Below are 17,358 nucleotides of genomic sequence, written 5' to 3'. Positions count from 1 at the left end.
ACCAGATGTCACTGCGGAAGACCAGGGACAACTAGAGAGGGGCTCTCAGAGAAACTACACCTTGGCACCAACACCAGCTGCATCTAGCTTTATTAAGACATGTCTGTGTTTCAGCTCCTTTACGTGGAGGCCTTGATACTAAGGGAGATACTTTTCCTGTCTCCTTCTCCCTAGCGAGCTTGTGTCTTACACAGGCCACTAAATCATTACAGAGCCCAGTGCAAACATAAGTGTGGATCCCCTTGTTCCTAGCAAGCATAAACCCCAATTCATAAAGCCCATGAAGGCACTCCATCCCCTCCTGTTTCTGAACCCAGTATCCTACCATGGCACCAGCACGGGGCACCATGATGCCCATGAAGACACCCTGTCTTCCCACCTCTGACCCAGTATCCCCTCCAGCAGTTTCACCTCGCTGATGTTCATGGCGTTCAGCTTGGCCAGCAGGACCTCGGGCAAGTCTACAGTCTGCGTGTAATGGTGCTTTAAGTTCTCTCCTTGCTCCCTGTACAGTCTCTGCGGGTGTAGAGAGGTCTTTGCATTACACCCAGAGCTGTCCCTGGGCAGCCGTATGTCATCATAGAGAGCTGACGGAGGCACCCTGCCTCCACCCAGACCTCTCACAGCTGACACAATGAAATTCATATCACTCTCTCGTCAGCTCTAAATTCCATGACAGGCGGAAACCTTCCCCACCACCAAGGTTTCACTTAAGTTCCGCTGGGACAAGCGTCAACTGGAGAAAATGAGGTCTGGCCGCCCTTGACTCATCTGGCTATTCTCCAGGCTATGCAATAGGGACTGGGGACCCAGAAGGCATGCAGGGGATGACATTCTGCAGGGGATGTCACAAGCCCACCTAAACCTTCCTTCTGTCCCCACCTTTAGGATTCCTGACCTAATACATATTCTCCTTCCAAATTTGAGTTTTCTTTACCAAGACCTCACGGGGAGCTTCAAGCAGCTTGCAAGTTTGCTTGGTGGCACATAGAGCTGGCACAGCCACCAAAGAAACTTTCAGAATTATGTGTTTCCGTCCCAGTGCCTATCGGACATGTCCAGGGTTCTGCATATCACAGCAGTGCCCCCTAGAGTTGGTTAGGGTAAGGACACAGCGAGCGTTTTTCCTCCTCAAGAAATTCTAGTTCAACTATGTTTGTCAAGAATTCAATTTGATTCTGATGAGCAGGCAAACAAGAAATCGGTTCCTAAGCCCAAGAACCTGGGAAGGGTGCCATCTCACGGCCTGAACAGTACACAGGCCCTTTGGGGGTGCCTGTAGACAAAGACACAACCAGAATTTCTTATAAAGCCATACAGAGAATTTTGAAAGCTGGATCCCACGGTTTGTAAATATTTTTATGTGTCAGACATTGACTATTTTAAGATATTTCAAAGCCAAGCCTGCCTTACACACGGATCTGCGGACTTTGCTCCGTAGTAGCAGCCCATTAATTCCTGTGCTCACGGGAGTTTTTATAAGACCTCAATGTTCTATTTAATCTCTAGTGAACTGAGCATGGGTCAAATCTTGGTTTCTAGTAATATGCAGAATACGGTAAGTTGGCTCAAATCCACAAATCAGCCTCAAATCATCTTTGAAAGTCTAGGGAAATGAGAACACGGTGTTAATGTCTGCCCTTGGATCCCAAAGAGGCCCGAGACTCACTCCAATTAGCCAGAATCTTACTCCAAGTTCCAGGTCTGAAAACAACATTTTTGAACAAAAGGAGGAGGGTGGAAAGGGACCTCGTGGCCACAAATCTGCAAGCTATGCAGAGGCGAGGAGGGAGAGCATCCAAGGCGGCAGGGGGATGCAGAGCCCCACTTGGCACGGGAGTACAGGAACGCTCCGTTTGCATCCTAATGAGGAAGGAACCCCACCAAGGGGAGCTTCATGAAAGACAAGGGTCCCTTCATCCTCGGGACGACAGAAGGAGCAGACCGGAGATCCCCTCCGCTTCAATCACACCGCTGAAAGAGAGCACACTCTCCGAGTGTACATTATCACTTACATCCACTGCTTGGGTATAACTAATCCTGGCCTGGACCATCTCCGGAGTGTCTTTAATACTGGTAAACTTCAAAGCATCTGGATGCTGACGGTACTTCTTCTGTTGAGCAGGGAAAGATCAAAGCTGTGAATTTTGCGAGGCTCTTTCATGCCGTTTGAAAGAGGGAAAATCACAGGTTGCTTGAGATTAGAGTGAATTTGCGAACATAATTATTGTTCTGCTTCCCCCCATCTTTATGTGTTAGGCGCCTCCAGGTTAATATTTGTCTCAATTTAAGAATAACCTCGTGTCAATTAACATTAAAGTACCACTACCTGGTGCAAAGACAACATCTCGAAATTAGATTACACCAGTAAAATACTACAGGGGGGAAAAGCCGTCCCTTCGAGAGGCTTCAAATACTGGGTCGCAGGTGTTTACGTCTTAGTTTGGCAAGAAAGTGCATTCCTGGTTACATTTATCGATTGAAGGTTTCTGTTTTCCTCCCCCCCCCCCCAAAAGGACCCAGCAGACATTATTACAGCCAAAACCCTGCATTTAATACGCAGGGCGTGTTCAGGGTAGACTACGCTTTATTTAGTATATGTGCTAATTCTCAAAGACATCACCAAAGGGCAAGGGGTCCTGGTACCCTCGAAAGGAACGCTCACCCCATTGGAAAGACATGGAACGTGCGCACTAAACAAAACCAAAAGCAACAGAACACGTAAACTGCCGGCAGAGGACTGCATGACTCTGTTTGAAGAACTCTGGATATCATGGTCACATTCACTCCATGTCCTTTTAACCAGAGCACATTTTTCGGAGCCTGAAATAGTATAGTCTTAATGGTACGGTGGAGTGCATTTTCCCCCGGGGATCATATTATTCTATAAACACCTGCTCATGTGTCTGCTCGAGCTTGTGTACACTGTACTAGGCTCTCTCAGGTGCAACTAAAGCCAGCTGGCCACCTGTGTTTTGCAAATGAAGCTTTACTATAACGTTCCCTGACATATTCTCCATAAACATTTTCAGTGAGCTGTGATGGAAACTATGCAATCAGCAAAGCTAAAATTATTTGCTAGCTGGGGCTAAGCAGAAGAGTTGCAATGACTCCTGTGTCACACCTCAGACGTGTGTGTGTTCACATGCGCACATGCGTGCATGTGCATTTGCATCTGTTTCTGTGTTTATATGTGAATGCATTTGTAAATGTATTTGTGGATGTGTGGATGAACACATGCATACATGTGTGTGCACGTGTGAATTCAATTACGCATGTGTGGATGAATGTGTACATGTGTGAGTGAATGCATTCATGTATGTGTGTCCATGTGTGTGAATGTATGTGCACACGTGTGTGAATGGATGTATACATGTGTGAACAAATGTATTCACGTATGTGTGTGTATATATGTGAATGTGTGTGTACATGTATGTGTGAAGGTATGTTTCCATGTGTGGATGAATGTATACATGTATGTGTGCATGCGTGTGTTTGTGAATTCATATATCCATGGGTATTTGCATAAATATGTCTGTGATCGTGTCCATATTCATTTGTGGCTCTTTCCACAGTGTCTAGCATTCTCTCTGAAAGATGATCAGCCCAATTTGACAGGAACCTAGAAACGTCAGGTAGTTGGGGGAAATTGTTAAAATTCATCTTGCCTAATAAAAAGTTAGATAACTAGTCTGAGGCAAAGATGTTGAGAACATAAGCAAATTTCTTGAGAAAGTCTGCAAAATGAGGAAAGTATTTATGACAAAGTAATAGCACGATGGAGCAAGTGATCCTCCTGAAAGTCCTTGAAGGCAGACTTAGACACATACAGAAACCATCTGGAAGTCTAGACTGAAAATGAGCAGGTAGGGAATGAAGGTTCTCCTTTATGAGAGGGCCCAATGCTAAGCGTTCAGTATGATTAATCCTTGAATGTAAAAGGCTGTTCCCATAGTTTTGAATGTTTATGCTGCTGAGAGGCTCTTTCTGGAATTAAACAGAAAACCACAGACCCACATTGACCCCACTGAGGTCTCAGGATTCTCTGAGTCTTCAGTAACAAAGAAGGTCTCTGAAAATCAGGTCAGTGTGTAACAGGGCACGTTTAGCAGTTTCATCTAATGTGCAAGGAGACTTCACTGCAGATCCTTACAACACCGGGCAAGAGCATTACAAAACCAGCATGGCTGCCATTCAATAAGACTATGCATTCAATAAGAAACGTGCTTTGAAACAAGCCTTCAAGGGCTATGCAAACTTAGGGCTCCTCCCTGTCCAGAAAGTTCCAGAAACATCAGTCTACTCTAAAGACGACAGAATGCTCACTCGCCTTCTAGACACAGGCCTTCCCAACAGTCACGAAGGGGGGTTGAATTTGGGAGTTTGGTGGTGCTAAGCCTCTAATGAGTTCTAGCTTCAAACCACAGTTCTCAGAGGCGCTCTGTGCGGCAGCCGTTCTGCCCCCTAGAGGGCATCTGCTGCCTGCCCACATCTGCAACCTTTCAGGTTACCACTGCTGGACAGAGAGTGCTTCTGACACCTAGAGGCCAGAAATGCTAGAACTGACAATATGTCAACAGCACAGACGCAGAACCTGACCCTCGTGGTCTTTAAAACTGCTGCTCAGGGAAACTGCCCAGAGATCAGGAGAATGGCTGCTCTCATAAGCAGACCCGCCTTCAGGTCCACTAGGGTGGCTGCATCCTGACAACATGAGACAATAGAAAGGACTTGTCCCTCCCACGAGAAAGAAACAGCTAGATCCCTGTGTTGGATAGCACTGTGGATATTCACACGCTGTGTATACGGGTGCGGCCGAGGAGAAATGCGCACGTTGCTGCAGACCTATCTTACGCCATCTCTCCCGGGCTGCTTCATTAGAAAGGTGAGGGGCGGGGAGCAGTCGAGCCCCTTTGGTGGTCATTATTTTACATAATCTCACTTGTCACCCACTTTGTTTTGGCCGGGGCTCTATGGGCCCCTACTGGTGTATGTTTGGTGTGTGGGTTCTCTCTAATTACCAGCCCTAGTCCGGGTTTGGAGACCTTTTCATGTGGCTTTGCCTTTTGAGTGGAAATTATTTTAATTTCACACAGAAATGCCGCATGCCTGATGCAACCAAGCCCCATCACGCGCGCCGTCAGGGAATCTCACCTCGCTAATGAGTTCTCCTGCCTTCTTCGCCTGCTCCACATTTAATGACCCGGTGGCCACCCAGCCTGTGCCTTTCATCCACTTCATGTCTGCCCTGTATTGGTTCTGACAAAGGAAAAAGGAAGGGGGAGAGGCAGGCCGCTGTCACTGCAAAGCCATTTAAAGGGCTGATAGCGTTCCCAATGTGCCCCTGGTGCCAGCTGAGTCAAATCAAAGCCATTGTCTTACCTGTTTCTGAGGAGTCGTGGGGAAGGCCCCCAAATATACAAATTAACCCCCCTTTACTCAGAGGTTTACCTGCAGATGGCAGCTTTAGGCCCTACCCAACATTAGGCATGCAGAAGGTGCTGAGTCAACCTGGGCCCTCACTGGGGGCTCATGTCTTCCCTCTGGGCAAAAGCATCCTCCTTGTTGTCTGCACCAGCATTGTTTAAAACGACAGGCGGGGGAGAAGACAACGATGGCTCACAACAGAACCAAGCAGGAGCTATTGGACAGACCCTCATGGCATCAAATCTTTCCTCCCAGCACTGTGGGGCATGGGAGGACAGGTCTCACTTCTTCACTAGCGACTGAATGAATAGTTTTAATGAAAATTATTTAAGTGGACACTTTTCTCTAAGAGTAGTCTATCATCTGTCCTGAAACAGACATACCAGGAAGGGATACAGGGATATTCTCCCCTCCTCCCCTCTGCTCGCCTCTCTCTCTCTCTCTCTCTCTCTCTCTCTCTCTCTCTCTCTCTCTCTCTCTCTCTCTCTCTCTCTCTCTCTCTCTCTCATCTCTCTCTCTCAATCTCTCTCTCTCATCTCTCTCTCAATCTCTCTCTCTCTCACACACACACACACATACACACACATACACTCACACACACACTTTTTCCTCTCACACATGCACTCTGTCACACACACATACTCTCTTTTTATCTCTTTCTCACACATACACACACACATTCACACACACTCATACACTCACAGACACACACCACACATGCTCACACGCACTTTCACACACACACACACACCACACACCCACACACACGCCACCCACACACACACACACACACACACACACACACACACACACCACACTCACACACACACACACATTCCACACACACACTCACTCATACTCACACTCAGACTCACACACACTCTCACATTCACTCTCACAATCTCTCACACACACACACACACACACTCACACACACTCTCACACACACTCACACATTCACACACACACACACACACCATACAACACAGACACACACACACACACACACATACCACACATACATTTACACACTCACACACACACGCACACACACACACACACACTCTCACTCACACATACAGACTCACAGACACACACACACACACACACTCACACACACACACACACACACACACACACACACACACACACACACACACACACATTTACACACTCACTCACACTCACACACACACACACTCACACACACATTCTCACACACACTCACACATACACACATTTACACACTCATACACAGACACGCACACACACACCCTCACACACACACACACCCTCATACACACTGTTCTGTGTATACAGACAGAGGCTGTGAGCTTACATCACTCTGCAGACCGTAGGCCTTCTTGGCCCACTCCACCTTCATGTCTGTGGGCAGAGCCGTGAAGCAGTGCGACGCCGTCCTGTAGCCTACATCTGTGGCTAAGTGCTGTGCCTGGCGAGCATGGGCGAGGTGAATCATGTCGAGGGAGACGTGGTACTGAGATCTGGTATCTTCAAAGCCCTTCTTGTACTCCAGATCACTCTGTAGCTTAGACATCTGCAGCGAGTGGCTCATCTGCGAATCCCCCTGTGCGCTCTTCGCCCCGATGAGTTTCCCTCTGGACCTTTCATAGTTCTCCTTGTACTTCACCTAGGTGGGAAGCACAGAGCGGGGTATGGCTCAGTCTCCTCAGAAGCCAGGAGGCTTCAAATCACAGGCACGAGGTTAACGACAGCCATTGATCTGGTATTAGCCCTATTAGTGGGCAACTGATGGGTTTTAGTTACAATGTTCTATTGTCTGTAAAGATTCCAAGTCAGCCGTAATTCTGCCATATGGTGTTACAACGCAATCAGTCCAAAGAAGGGCTTCCCCTCAAACTGACAAAAGGAGTATCAATCCCCACAGAATGCTGGATGTCATTACAGACCTGCGCCACACCTCTGTGAGGCGTCATCTCCACCCTCCCAACTCAAGACGTCCTTCACTTGACTGCTCTTTAATCCTCTGTACTTTTAAAGGCTTAATTTATTTTGTTTACATTTATGGCTGTTTTGCCTGCACGGACATTTATGCAAATATGAATGCAGTGCTCAAAGAAGCCAGAAGAGGGCATCAGGTCCTCAGGAACTGGAGTTAGAGATGTTTTGTGAGCAGCCACGAGGGTGCTAGGAATTGAATCCTCCCAGGGCTCGTGACTGAAAAGGTGTGTCGCCAGCATTTTAAGATCCTGTGGGGTGTGTGTGTGTGTGTGTGTGTGTGTGTGTGTGTGTGTGTGTGTGTGTGTACGCACGCACATATATAAAGTGCCAAGGGAGTGCAGAGGAATACTTCAGACGTCCTGGAGCTAGACTTACAGGCAGTTGTGAGGCACCTGATATGGACCCAAACTCCAGTCCTCTGGAAAAGCAGCAAATGCTTGTCACCTCCCAGCCATCGCCTAGCCCCACATTTGATTTCTTTTTAAATAACCTGTTGTCACCCGCAAAAGCTGACCTGGAATCTTTGTGGATAACAGAACAGTATAACTAAAACAGCACAGAGCACCCCAAGGGCAGCTGCCGTTGAACCAGAAGAGAGAGCTGTGAGGACGGTTTGAAGAGCACAGAGTCCAGCCAGGTGGCACCGTGTTCAGCGCTGCCATTCTGGCTCTGTGAGGAGACTCTATGCTCATCTTCCAACGACAGCATTGACACCGTCTCTGTTTATTGTGGGCCAGACAAGGGATAAGCCAAGGGCACTCATGCACCCACTCATTGCATTATAACATGTTGTATGGCAGAGTATATACCACCAAACCACTGGATAAGTTGTTAGTTGTGTCTCTCTCTCTCTCTCTCTCTCTCTCTCTCTCTCTCTCTCTCTCTCTCTCTCTCTCTCTCTCCTCCCCCTACTCCCTTTTCCTTTCTCCCTCCTCCTCCTTTTCCTTTCTCCCTCCTCCTCCTTTCTTCCCTCCCTCCTCCCTCCTCCCTCTCCTCCTTCCTCCCTCCTCCTTTCCTCCCTCCCTCCTCCTTCCTTCCCTCCCTGTATGTATATTTTGTTTTATTTTTATTTGTGTTTTGTGTTCTTCTTGTTGGGTTTTGCACTTGTTGTTTAGCCTGGTTTTGTTGGCTGTGTCTTTGGAAGCAAGCAGGTGCTGAGCCCAGATTCCCATAGTGAGGCAGACCTTAAACTTGCATCCTCCTGTCTCTGCCTCTAGAATGTTGAGACTACAGAAATGGGCTACCATAGTCAGTCCCCCTTGCTCTTCTTCCCCATCTCACCCCCTTCCTTCAATCCTGTCTGTGTATGTCTTTCAAACATTACTTTTTCTCAAGGTAGCAAGCACAGGTCTTTTCTACCCTCAGGCCCACTTACTGCCTACCTAAGCCATAATGGATTGCACGGGACAGAAGGTGCATATTGCTCTGCCTCAGCTCCTCATAATCTTGCAATTACCAGTCTGCCAGTAACTGAGATATGGAAAGGTTTAGCCATCTGCTTAACTCACAGAACCAATACATGACAGAGAAGGGCTTTGATCCCAAGTCCGTCTAACCCATGAGTGTATTCTCTGAACCATGAACAGGCCGTGTCTCGGTCTCCCAAGAAGGAATGGATGTTGCAAGACTCTTGCTACTGAGGTTTCGGCTTGCCCAAAAGTCGGAGTGTGAGGTGACAGCCCTGACTGCAGGAGCAATGACCTCACTGTGAAGCACTTGCCATGATCCCAATTCCCCATAAGAGCCCCCAAGATTTGGGGAGACGAAGATCCTGCCCAGACAGGCTCTAGGGCCTGAGGGACTCACCTCACTAGCCAGGTCTCTCTTGGCTTTGGCTGTCAGGAATGTCAGGGAGTCAAGTCTCAGCTCAAATCCTTTTGCCTTCTGCTTTTCCCAGCTGCTCTTGTACAGGGTCTGGGGAGATTTAAGGGAGCCGTGGATATCTTTAAGAGAGAGGGTTATTCTAGAACAAGTGGTTCTCAACCTTCCTAATGCTACAACCCTTTAACATAGTTCCTCCAACCATAAAATCATTTTCAATGCTACTTCATGACTGCATTTTTGCTACTGTTACAAATTGTAATGTAAATATCTGATATATAGGACATCTAATATACAACCCCTGTGAACTCCCCAAAGGGGTCTTGACCCACAGGTTGAGAACCACTGCTCTAGACTCTGTGAAAACCTTTCTAAGGAGCAATAGCAATAACATCAACCCTAGCCTGAGAGCCAGGTCTCTGTCCTGCCTGAGGGCCTCCTGGTATATCTGACTTCCATCACAAGAAGCAAGGATTAAACCTCACATTGCTTTAAAAACATACCCACAGGACATCACAGAAGTCTCACAAACATGTCAGATGCTACGACATTCCGTGGGACAGCACAGGACTCAGCCACAGGGCTCAGCCACAGACCTCATCTACACATGCCATGAGCAGGGCTCAGCCACAAGACTCAGAGGACCCTCTCCTGAACCATCCCTCTCCAGCCTCCAGTCCTAGGGCCGTCCTTTGTCCCTTCCACCCCCAACCTCTGCCTCCAAGTTTTAGGGCCTTTCTTCGGGAAGGCCTCCCTTCCTTTCAGAGTGGAAATCAGTTCAGCCTCTGCCCCATCTTCTGTTTCTCCTTCCTGCCTGTTCCCAGGTCAGGAGGACCGAGACTTGGGAGACTTGTGTACAGAGAGTCAAGAGCAGATGTACTAGGACGGATATCAACCACGGACACTGTCACGTCAGGGAGCCACCATAATGCACACTCCTGAAGAACATCATGCTCGCACACTTCCCGAAGCCCTCCTGCCAATCCAGGGAGGAAGAGCTGGTACTAGTTTCGTTTCACTAAGGGACATCCAAGAGTAAAGACCTGGTTTATGGTTACACCCCTGGCAAGCGGTCAAACTAAGAACCAAGGTTTGGAATCGACAGCTGGGTTTCCCTCCTCCTACCACTCAGGGCTGACTCTTGGGTTAAGCTCCCTTCTGCCCACTATGGTCTAGTCAGTAACTCAAGACCCTGCCAGCCATTGCTAGGAGGTTTGTCTTTCTCTTCCCCAAAGCACTGGTCAGGAACCAGGCCACACACACTACAGCTGAACCAAACACTGCAGTGTAGCTGGTGGCTTTGGTGGCCAGGTGACCACGGAGACACAGGGGAGTGGAGCCCGCAGTGCCCACCCCTTGTGATACCTCGCTGAGTTGAGCAGCATTGGCCCGGGCTCGTAGGAAGAAGGGCTCGTCTTTGCTGATGGTGTACTGATGGACGGACTGCTCGTTTCCTGCCTTGTAGGCCACCTGATAGAGAGAAGAGGGTCGGGGTGAGGAAGGAACAGGGTGGGCCGTCCGTCACAATTGGGGCAACACAGATGGAATGAGGGACATTGGAGTCAATGCACATGCCAGGCACAGGCACAGACCACATGGTGCTACTCATCTGTGGAAACTGAAAGAGCTGACCTCACAGAAGTAACAAAGGACAGTGAGAAAGTGGGCAGGAGCCAAGGACACCAGAAGGGGATGCACAAAAATACAGCTGCTGAGAGGTACTTCTGTTACATAGTACATATACATGTACGGACATAGCACATACATATATGAGTGTACACACATACATATATTGTGTATATGCACACACACACACATACACACACACACACACACACACACACACACACACACACACCATGTAGGGTAGCCATGGAATCCAGCAATTAATTGTACATCCTGGAGAGAGATGCCAAGAACGTGAAGGCTCTTAACACCCGGAGGTCACAGCGAAAGCTGAAAATGTTAATTATCCTGTTTTGATCCTGTGCACTGGACTCATGTATCAGATTGCAACCATGCACCTCATCAGTAACTGAAAATATTGTGAATCAACTGAAGCAAAGAACAGGCTCATGCCTGAATTCCCGGAACTAGGAAAGCTGAAACAGGAGGATTGCTGAGGGTTCAAGGCCAGCCTGGGCTACAGAGTAAGATCCCCATCTCAAAAAATAAATAAATAAATAAATAAATAAATAAATAAATAAATAAATAAATAAAATATACATATTACAATATATACATTATATACATGTATATGTATATTTGTACACGTGTGTGTGTGTGTGTGTGTGTGTGTGTGTGTGTGTGACACCAGGCCAGACATTAAGAGACAACACAGGGGGTTGGGGATTTAGCTCAGTGGTAGAGCGCTTGCCTAGGAAGCGCAAGGCCCTGGGTTCGGTCCCCAGCTCCGAAAAAAAGAAGAAAAAAAAAAAGAGACAACACAGGAAAGAAATTTTCAGGGGCAGAGACCAACACAACTGCCCTCTCCATTTTCTGTGTCCATATTTCTCCCTAGAATTGGCCAAATCTATTGTCACTGACATTCCCCTGAGCAACAAAAGTCTCCCAACCCCCAGAGGGCGCCAAAGTAGGCTGGGCAGGAAGCGCACTTCTCACTACATCCTTGATCAATTCCATACACTGGCAATGGCTGACACCAGGAAGTAGGCAGTGACCAGACCTCTTATCCCCGGAAACAGATCTTGGCTTTCTCTCTTCCTTCCTCTCCTCCCTCAAGTCATGTTTGCAAGCAATAGCTTTCTACTGCCTCTGACAGCTTACTGGTGGGGTTCTGGGGTGCAGCATCTGCTGGGCCTGCGGGAACAAAACTAGGAAGGACAGGCTGGGGCAATTAGTGGGGCTCTGGTTGAGCACCAGCCTGTACATCGTACAAACGGCACCTTGTTGTTCTGAGTCCCTTATTAGAACTCAACCGGCCCCCGGCCAAAAGCAAATCCTCCTCCAACATAATTCTCTGCTAATCCAGAATTATAGTCTTGGAGAAGGAGAAAGAAGAAAAAGCAATTAAGAAACACTGACAGCAAAGGAGTAATCAGATCGGTCTGCCTTGGCGAGTGGGGAGGAGCAGGGTGTGTCTGACCTGCAGACTTCCTGGACGCCTGGGCCATGCCAGGCCCAGCCTCCTTGAGGTCTCCTGAGCTGTTCCTGTGGGCAGCACATGCTGCTGTCTCCAGAGGATCCTGGGCCCACCACACAGCAGCTGCTGGCCAGAGGGCAACCCAGGACTCACCGCATTCTGCAGCTCCTGGCTCTTCTTGGCGTGCTCCATCTGGGAGCTGTCAGTCACACTGGTGAACTTTAGTTCGTCAACCTTCTGCCGGTAGTGTTTCTGTTTCCAAAGAAAAGGTACGCCTTAGTGTTAGGGTGGAGTTGCCCCCTTCCACCATGCCTTCCACCATGCATACATGCACACACACTTCTGTGCATTTCATGGCTCCTTGTGGGAGGGGTGTCTCTGTCTCTCTCTCTGTCTCTCTCTGTCTCTGTCTCTGTCTCTCTCTGTCTCTCTCTCTGTCTCTCTCTCTCTCTCTCTGTCTCTCTCTCTCTCTCTCTCTCTGTCTCTGTCTCTCTCTGTCTCTCTGTCTCTCTCTGTCTCTCTCTCTGTCTCTCTCTCTCTCTGTCTCTCTGTCTGTCTGTCTCTGTCTCTTTCTCTCTCTCTGTCTCTCTCTCTCTCTCTCTCTCTCTCTCTCTCTCTCTCTCTCTCTCTCTCTCTCTCTCTCTCTCTCTCTCTCTCTCTCTCTCTCTCTCTCTCTCTCTCTCTCTCTCTCTCTCTCTCTCTCTCTCTCTCTCTCTCTCTCTCTCTCTGTCTCTCTCTCTCTCTCTGTCTCTCTCTGTCTCTCTCTCTGTCTCTCTCTGTCTCTCTCTCTCTCTCTCTCTCTCTCTCTCTCTCTCTGTCTCTCTCCATGTTTACAAAGAGGCCAGAGGTTGTCAGTCTTGGGTGTCTTCCCTGGTCACTCTCCACCTGGTTCTGTGAGGCAGGGTCTCTCACTGAGCCTGGAGCTTGTGTCTGCTACACTCCTGTAAGCCTCCTTCTGCCTCTGCTTCCCAGAAGCCCGTTTCGATGGCCTCATGGGAACTTTGGTGCTTCTCAGCAGACTCTGCGTTACAATGAGCACACTGGGGTGTTCCCACCCTACAGGCCCGAGGTCTGACATTAGACATGAAGTGAAAGGAACTTGGACTCAAGACTGTTTCGAGTCTCACCTCAGCCACCTTTTTTCCAGTCCCCTGACTGGGCACGTCACTAAACAGACCCAAGACCCTCTTCCTCCAGTTGCACAAGGCTAACAGCAATGAAGGAAGCTTTGTCGCCGTGAGGTGGAATGGATGCGTCTACATGTGACTCAGGGTTGTGGCGCATGTGGCAGGCACGTGGGCTATTACCACTGCCCATGGGGTCCCCATGGCTATCCAAGGAGCTAAGGAAAGGAGCACCAATGCCACAGCTGGAAGGTCAGGGGTCGTAGGTCACTCTGCTTCTCTGAGGTCTGTTTTCACTGTGTCCTCACCCCTCAGACACTAACTAATTGGAAAATTTTCAAGTGAGCTATTTCTGTCTCCCTGTAGGGACTTCTCATCTTTCTTGAATATTACTTCCTCCAGCTTTCCCACTGGAGTTACCAAGATGGGTAGGAAAAGTTGCCTCTGTGGATGGCTTGCTGAATGGATAGTATAGGGAGCCCAGAAGCTGGTGCCACCGAGCTTCTTCTGCTCCCCTCAGCAGAAGCAGTATCATGCCCACTGAGGGCCAGCCAATGACGGGAAGATTGGACACCTCAAGTTTCCTTCTTTTAAATGGAAAACACAGACAACATCACTACCAGCATCGGACTCCAATTCAGAAGGAACCGCATACTTCCCCGACATAGGCAAGATGCTTAATCCTGATTTTTCAACCTGCTGGGATGTAGAATCAACCTAGGAGGCACAGCCTCTGGGCACGTCAGTGAGCATGTTTCTGGATGGGTTCAACCACAGTGGGGAGACCTGCCCCAAATGTGGAGGTGCCACCCAATGGACTAAGGATCCAGGCAAAATAGACAAAAGAACTATTCATCTCTGCCTGTCTCTTTTTACTTCTTTTTAGAGTGGATCCTATGAGACCAGCTGCCTCCTGATCTGCCCCATGCCTTCCCCAACACGGCGGACTGGACCCTCAAACTCTAAGCTAAAATAAACCCCTCTTGCCTTGAACAAAATGTCTAGAGACAATATTCCAGAGAGACTGCTGACTTTCCTCCCTGGTTCCTAAGCTCATTTACCATGTGACTGAGGGAAGTCACATGACCCTTCTACGTCCCAGTCGCCAAAGCACAGGCACTGCTCAAATCCTGAGTCCTTACTTAAATGCTAAGAAAGAGTTCATAATGTATATGTTTGGGAAAGTGTACTGCCAAGGAGTCACTGAGTCACATGCCAAGTACTGAGCACTGAGCACTGAGTACTGAGTACTGAGTACTGAATAGCTCTGCTCCTATGTGGAGCCTAGCACACTGAAAATCACTAGTAGAGAAACCCCCCTAAGAGCTTAAAAAGCCATAGTCAACACAGGAAGTGAGGTAGACACCCACATCTCTGACACTGTAAGGACGACTTCCTGGATCCTTTAGCAACTGCACACCGATCCAAGATCTACCTGGATCTCAGTAGATCTCACAGATGTGACAAGAGTCTCGGGGTGATAGTCTGTTTCTACTGCTTCCCTTACTGACACATTTTAAACCATATGTATTTCTGAGAGTAAGTAAGGTAGGAAATGAGAATGGATTATAATGTATATGTTTGGGGATATGAACTGCCAAGGAATCACTGAGTCACGTACTGAGTACAAGCACCGAGCACTGAGTACTGAGCACTGAGCACTGAGTACTGAGCACTGTGCACTGAGTAGCTCTGCTCCTGGGTGGAACCATGACTTAAGTCTGCTTTTCCTATGTATAAGATGGAGCACAGCAGAATAACCTCAGGATCTGTGCATAGGACAGCCGTGACCAATACACTGCACCATGAATCAAGACACTCAGAGTGATCCACCAATGACACCAGTGACTGAATTGTTATCTGTCTGTAAATGGTGTCTCTTTTGTCTCTTTGCAATGTGCAGACTCAGCCTCCCTGGCCCAGAAGCAAGAATCCCCTTGAAGATCCCAAAGTTCCTGACACAGTCCCTCTTCCACATGGGACATCCTTCCAGAATCCCTCTCTGTTCGCTCGCTGCCAAAGCAGCTCCCCAAGACGTAAACAGACGCACAGGTTTAGAGCATGGGCCCCGGAAGTGTCTCTGCTCACTCAGCCTTCTCATTCTACCAGGAGAAAAGGGTCCACAATATTTAGTGACCCGGCCCAAGTCTCCAGAGTGTGGCAATATTCACTCCAGGTGCCAGACTGTGACTCAAGTGGTTTTTGTGTAAGAAAGATGTCACAGGTTGATTTCTTGGGGTGGGAAGGTTTTCAGATTACAGAGGATGTTTCTCCCTTCGGTTGGTCTGGGTCAAGTATTTGTACACAATGACATATTTTGGGGATGAGGCCCCGATTTAAATTCATTTTATTTTTCAAATATAAAGAAGGCAGCTACAACCTTAAGGTCATTTTAGGTGATGTTTTCAATAATTTAGTGCCTAATGCAAAATGCCATGCTGTGAATTGTGATGTCCTGCTCAAAATATTGGAGGTTTTCAAGCATCTTTAGCATTATTTTTTGGTTTTGGTTTTGTTTTTAATTGCTCTATCTACACAACCTTTCTACACTAAATGATTCTCTGGATAAGACTCCTTCTTTCCAGGTGGTGATGGTGCATGACTTTGATCCTAGCACTTGGGAGGCAGAGGCAGGTGGATCTCTGAGATCGAGGCCAGTCCGGCCAAAGAGGGAGCTCAAGGACAGACAAGGCTCCACAAAGAAACCTGTCTCTTAAAACCATTTAAAAAAAAAAAGATCACTTCTTAAAATAGATGGATAATCTTCTTAAAAATACCTCCTCGGAGCTGGGCTCGGTGGCACGCTCCTGTAATCCTAGCACTCAGGAAGAACACGCAGGGGATGGTTCAGGCTACATGGGCAGCCTTTTGACTTGAATTAAGGATAAAGCCGGGGAGGCGGGGGAGGGCACTGGAGGGAACCAGAGCTCCATGACTCAGAGGCTGAGAATCAGGGGAGCCCAGGGACAGACACTCAAGTTACCTCGCTGACGAGCTGTCCAGCCTTCTTTGCCTGCTCCAGGTTGAGACTCCCCTCCGTCAGCCACCCGACTCCCTTCATCCATGCCAGGTCAGCTTTGTACTGCAGCTGCAGGAGAAATGTCACCAAGCTCTAGTCTGACACACACAGGCTGACACAACCAAGTTCATGGGGGAATACAAGTTTGTCCTCCCAGAAAGCTACTCCCCAATTATCCTCAGCGGCTTTTCCTTCGGGAGGGCAAGCCACCGGGTGCTCCCTGAGACGGAGATGGACACGTTCCACCGTAGTGTTGGAGCACTTTGGCCTTGCCAAAAATGGTCTCTCATATTGCTGACCGGTATTTCCAAGATGTTTCTCCTCAGTTCTTGTTTCCAGCACACCTTGGCTTCCACGCTGGCCCCAAGCCCCGCCCCATCAGCCTGTGTTCACTCACCTCACTCTGGAGCCCGTGGGCTTTCTTGGCCCACTGAGTTTTCAGATCTTCAGGCAGCACTGTGTAGTCATGCAGTTTCTTTCTGTAGTCGAGGTCGCTGGCGAGGGCCTGGGCCTTCTTAGCATGCCTGAGGTTCACCATGTCCATGGGCAGGTGGAAGTGGGTTTTACTCTCCTCAAACCCTTTCTTATATTCCACCTTGAATGCAAGAAACCGGGGCTCGTTGGTTAAAGGCTGTCCTTGCGGGAGTTAAGTGAGACCGGGCCGGGAGGCTCTCGGGCTTCTAGAAGATTTAAGCACTCTGGGTGAGGTCAACTGTCTGCTGGAAAGGTGGCCCCAAGTCACACCGGTGCTGTTCCCTACCCCAGTTGTCATCTAAGGCCATCTCTTACCAAACTTCACCCTGTGTATGGCTGCTGCAGGAGAGGGCGCCACCTATGCTTTCTGCAGAGGCTTGCAGAGACAAAGCAACTAAGTATGGGCT

At 48.5% G+C, this 17,358-nt stretch overlaps 1 protein-coding gene across 3 annotated transcripts in view; it reads right to left on the bottom strand.

Annotated features, from left to right (window-relative positions):
* Nrap (nebulin related anchoring protein) overlaps positions 1-17,358 on the bottom strand; it is a 75,906-nt gene that overhangs the window by 26,836 nt on the left and 31,712 nt on the right. For 2 of the 3 annotated variants that reach the window (XM_032892265.1, XM_032892266.1), the window contains 9 exons: positions 16,875-17,072; positions 16,442-16,546; positions 12,488-12,586; positions 10,597-10,701; positions 9,217-9,324; positions 6,767-7,078; positions 5,155-5,259; positions 2,016-2,114; positions 412-516 (listed from right to left, as the gene is read on the bottom strand). In XM_032892265.1, coding sequence (XP_032748156.1) covers positions 412-516; positions 2,016-2,114; positions 5,155-5,259; positions 6,767-7,078; positions 9,217-9,324; positions 10,597-10,701; positions 12,488-12,586; positions 16,442-16,546; positions 16,875-17,072 — 1,236 coding nt within the window. The remainder of the gene's footprint in view (positions 1-411; positions 517-2,015; positions 2,115-5,154; positions 5,260-6,766; positions 7,079-9,216; positions 9,325-10,596; positions 10,702-12,487; positions 12,587-16,441; positions 16,547-16,874; positions 17,073-17,358) is intronic. The other variant, XM_032892267.1, reaches the window with a different exon arrangement.

The sequence above is a fragment of the Rattus rattus genome, chromosome 2 (genome assembly GCF_011064425.1).
Source record: "Rattus rattus isolate New Zealand chromosome 2, Rrattus_CSIRO_v1, whole genome shotgun sequence".
NCBI lineage: Eukaryota > Metazoa > Chordata > Mammalia > Rodentia > Muridae > Rattus > Rattus rattus.
The sequence above is the reverse complement of the archived record's forward strand: the minus strand, read 5'-3'. Positions and strand labels throughout refer to the sequence as shown.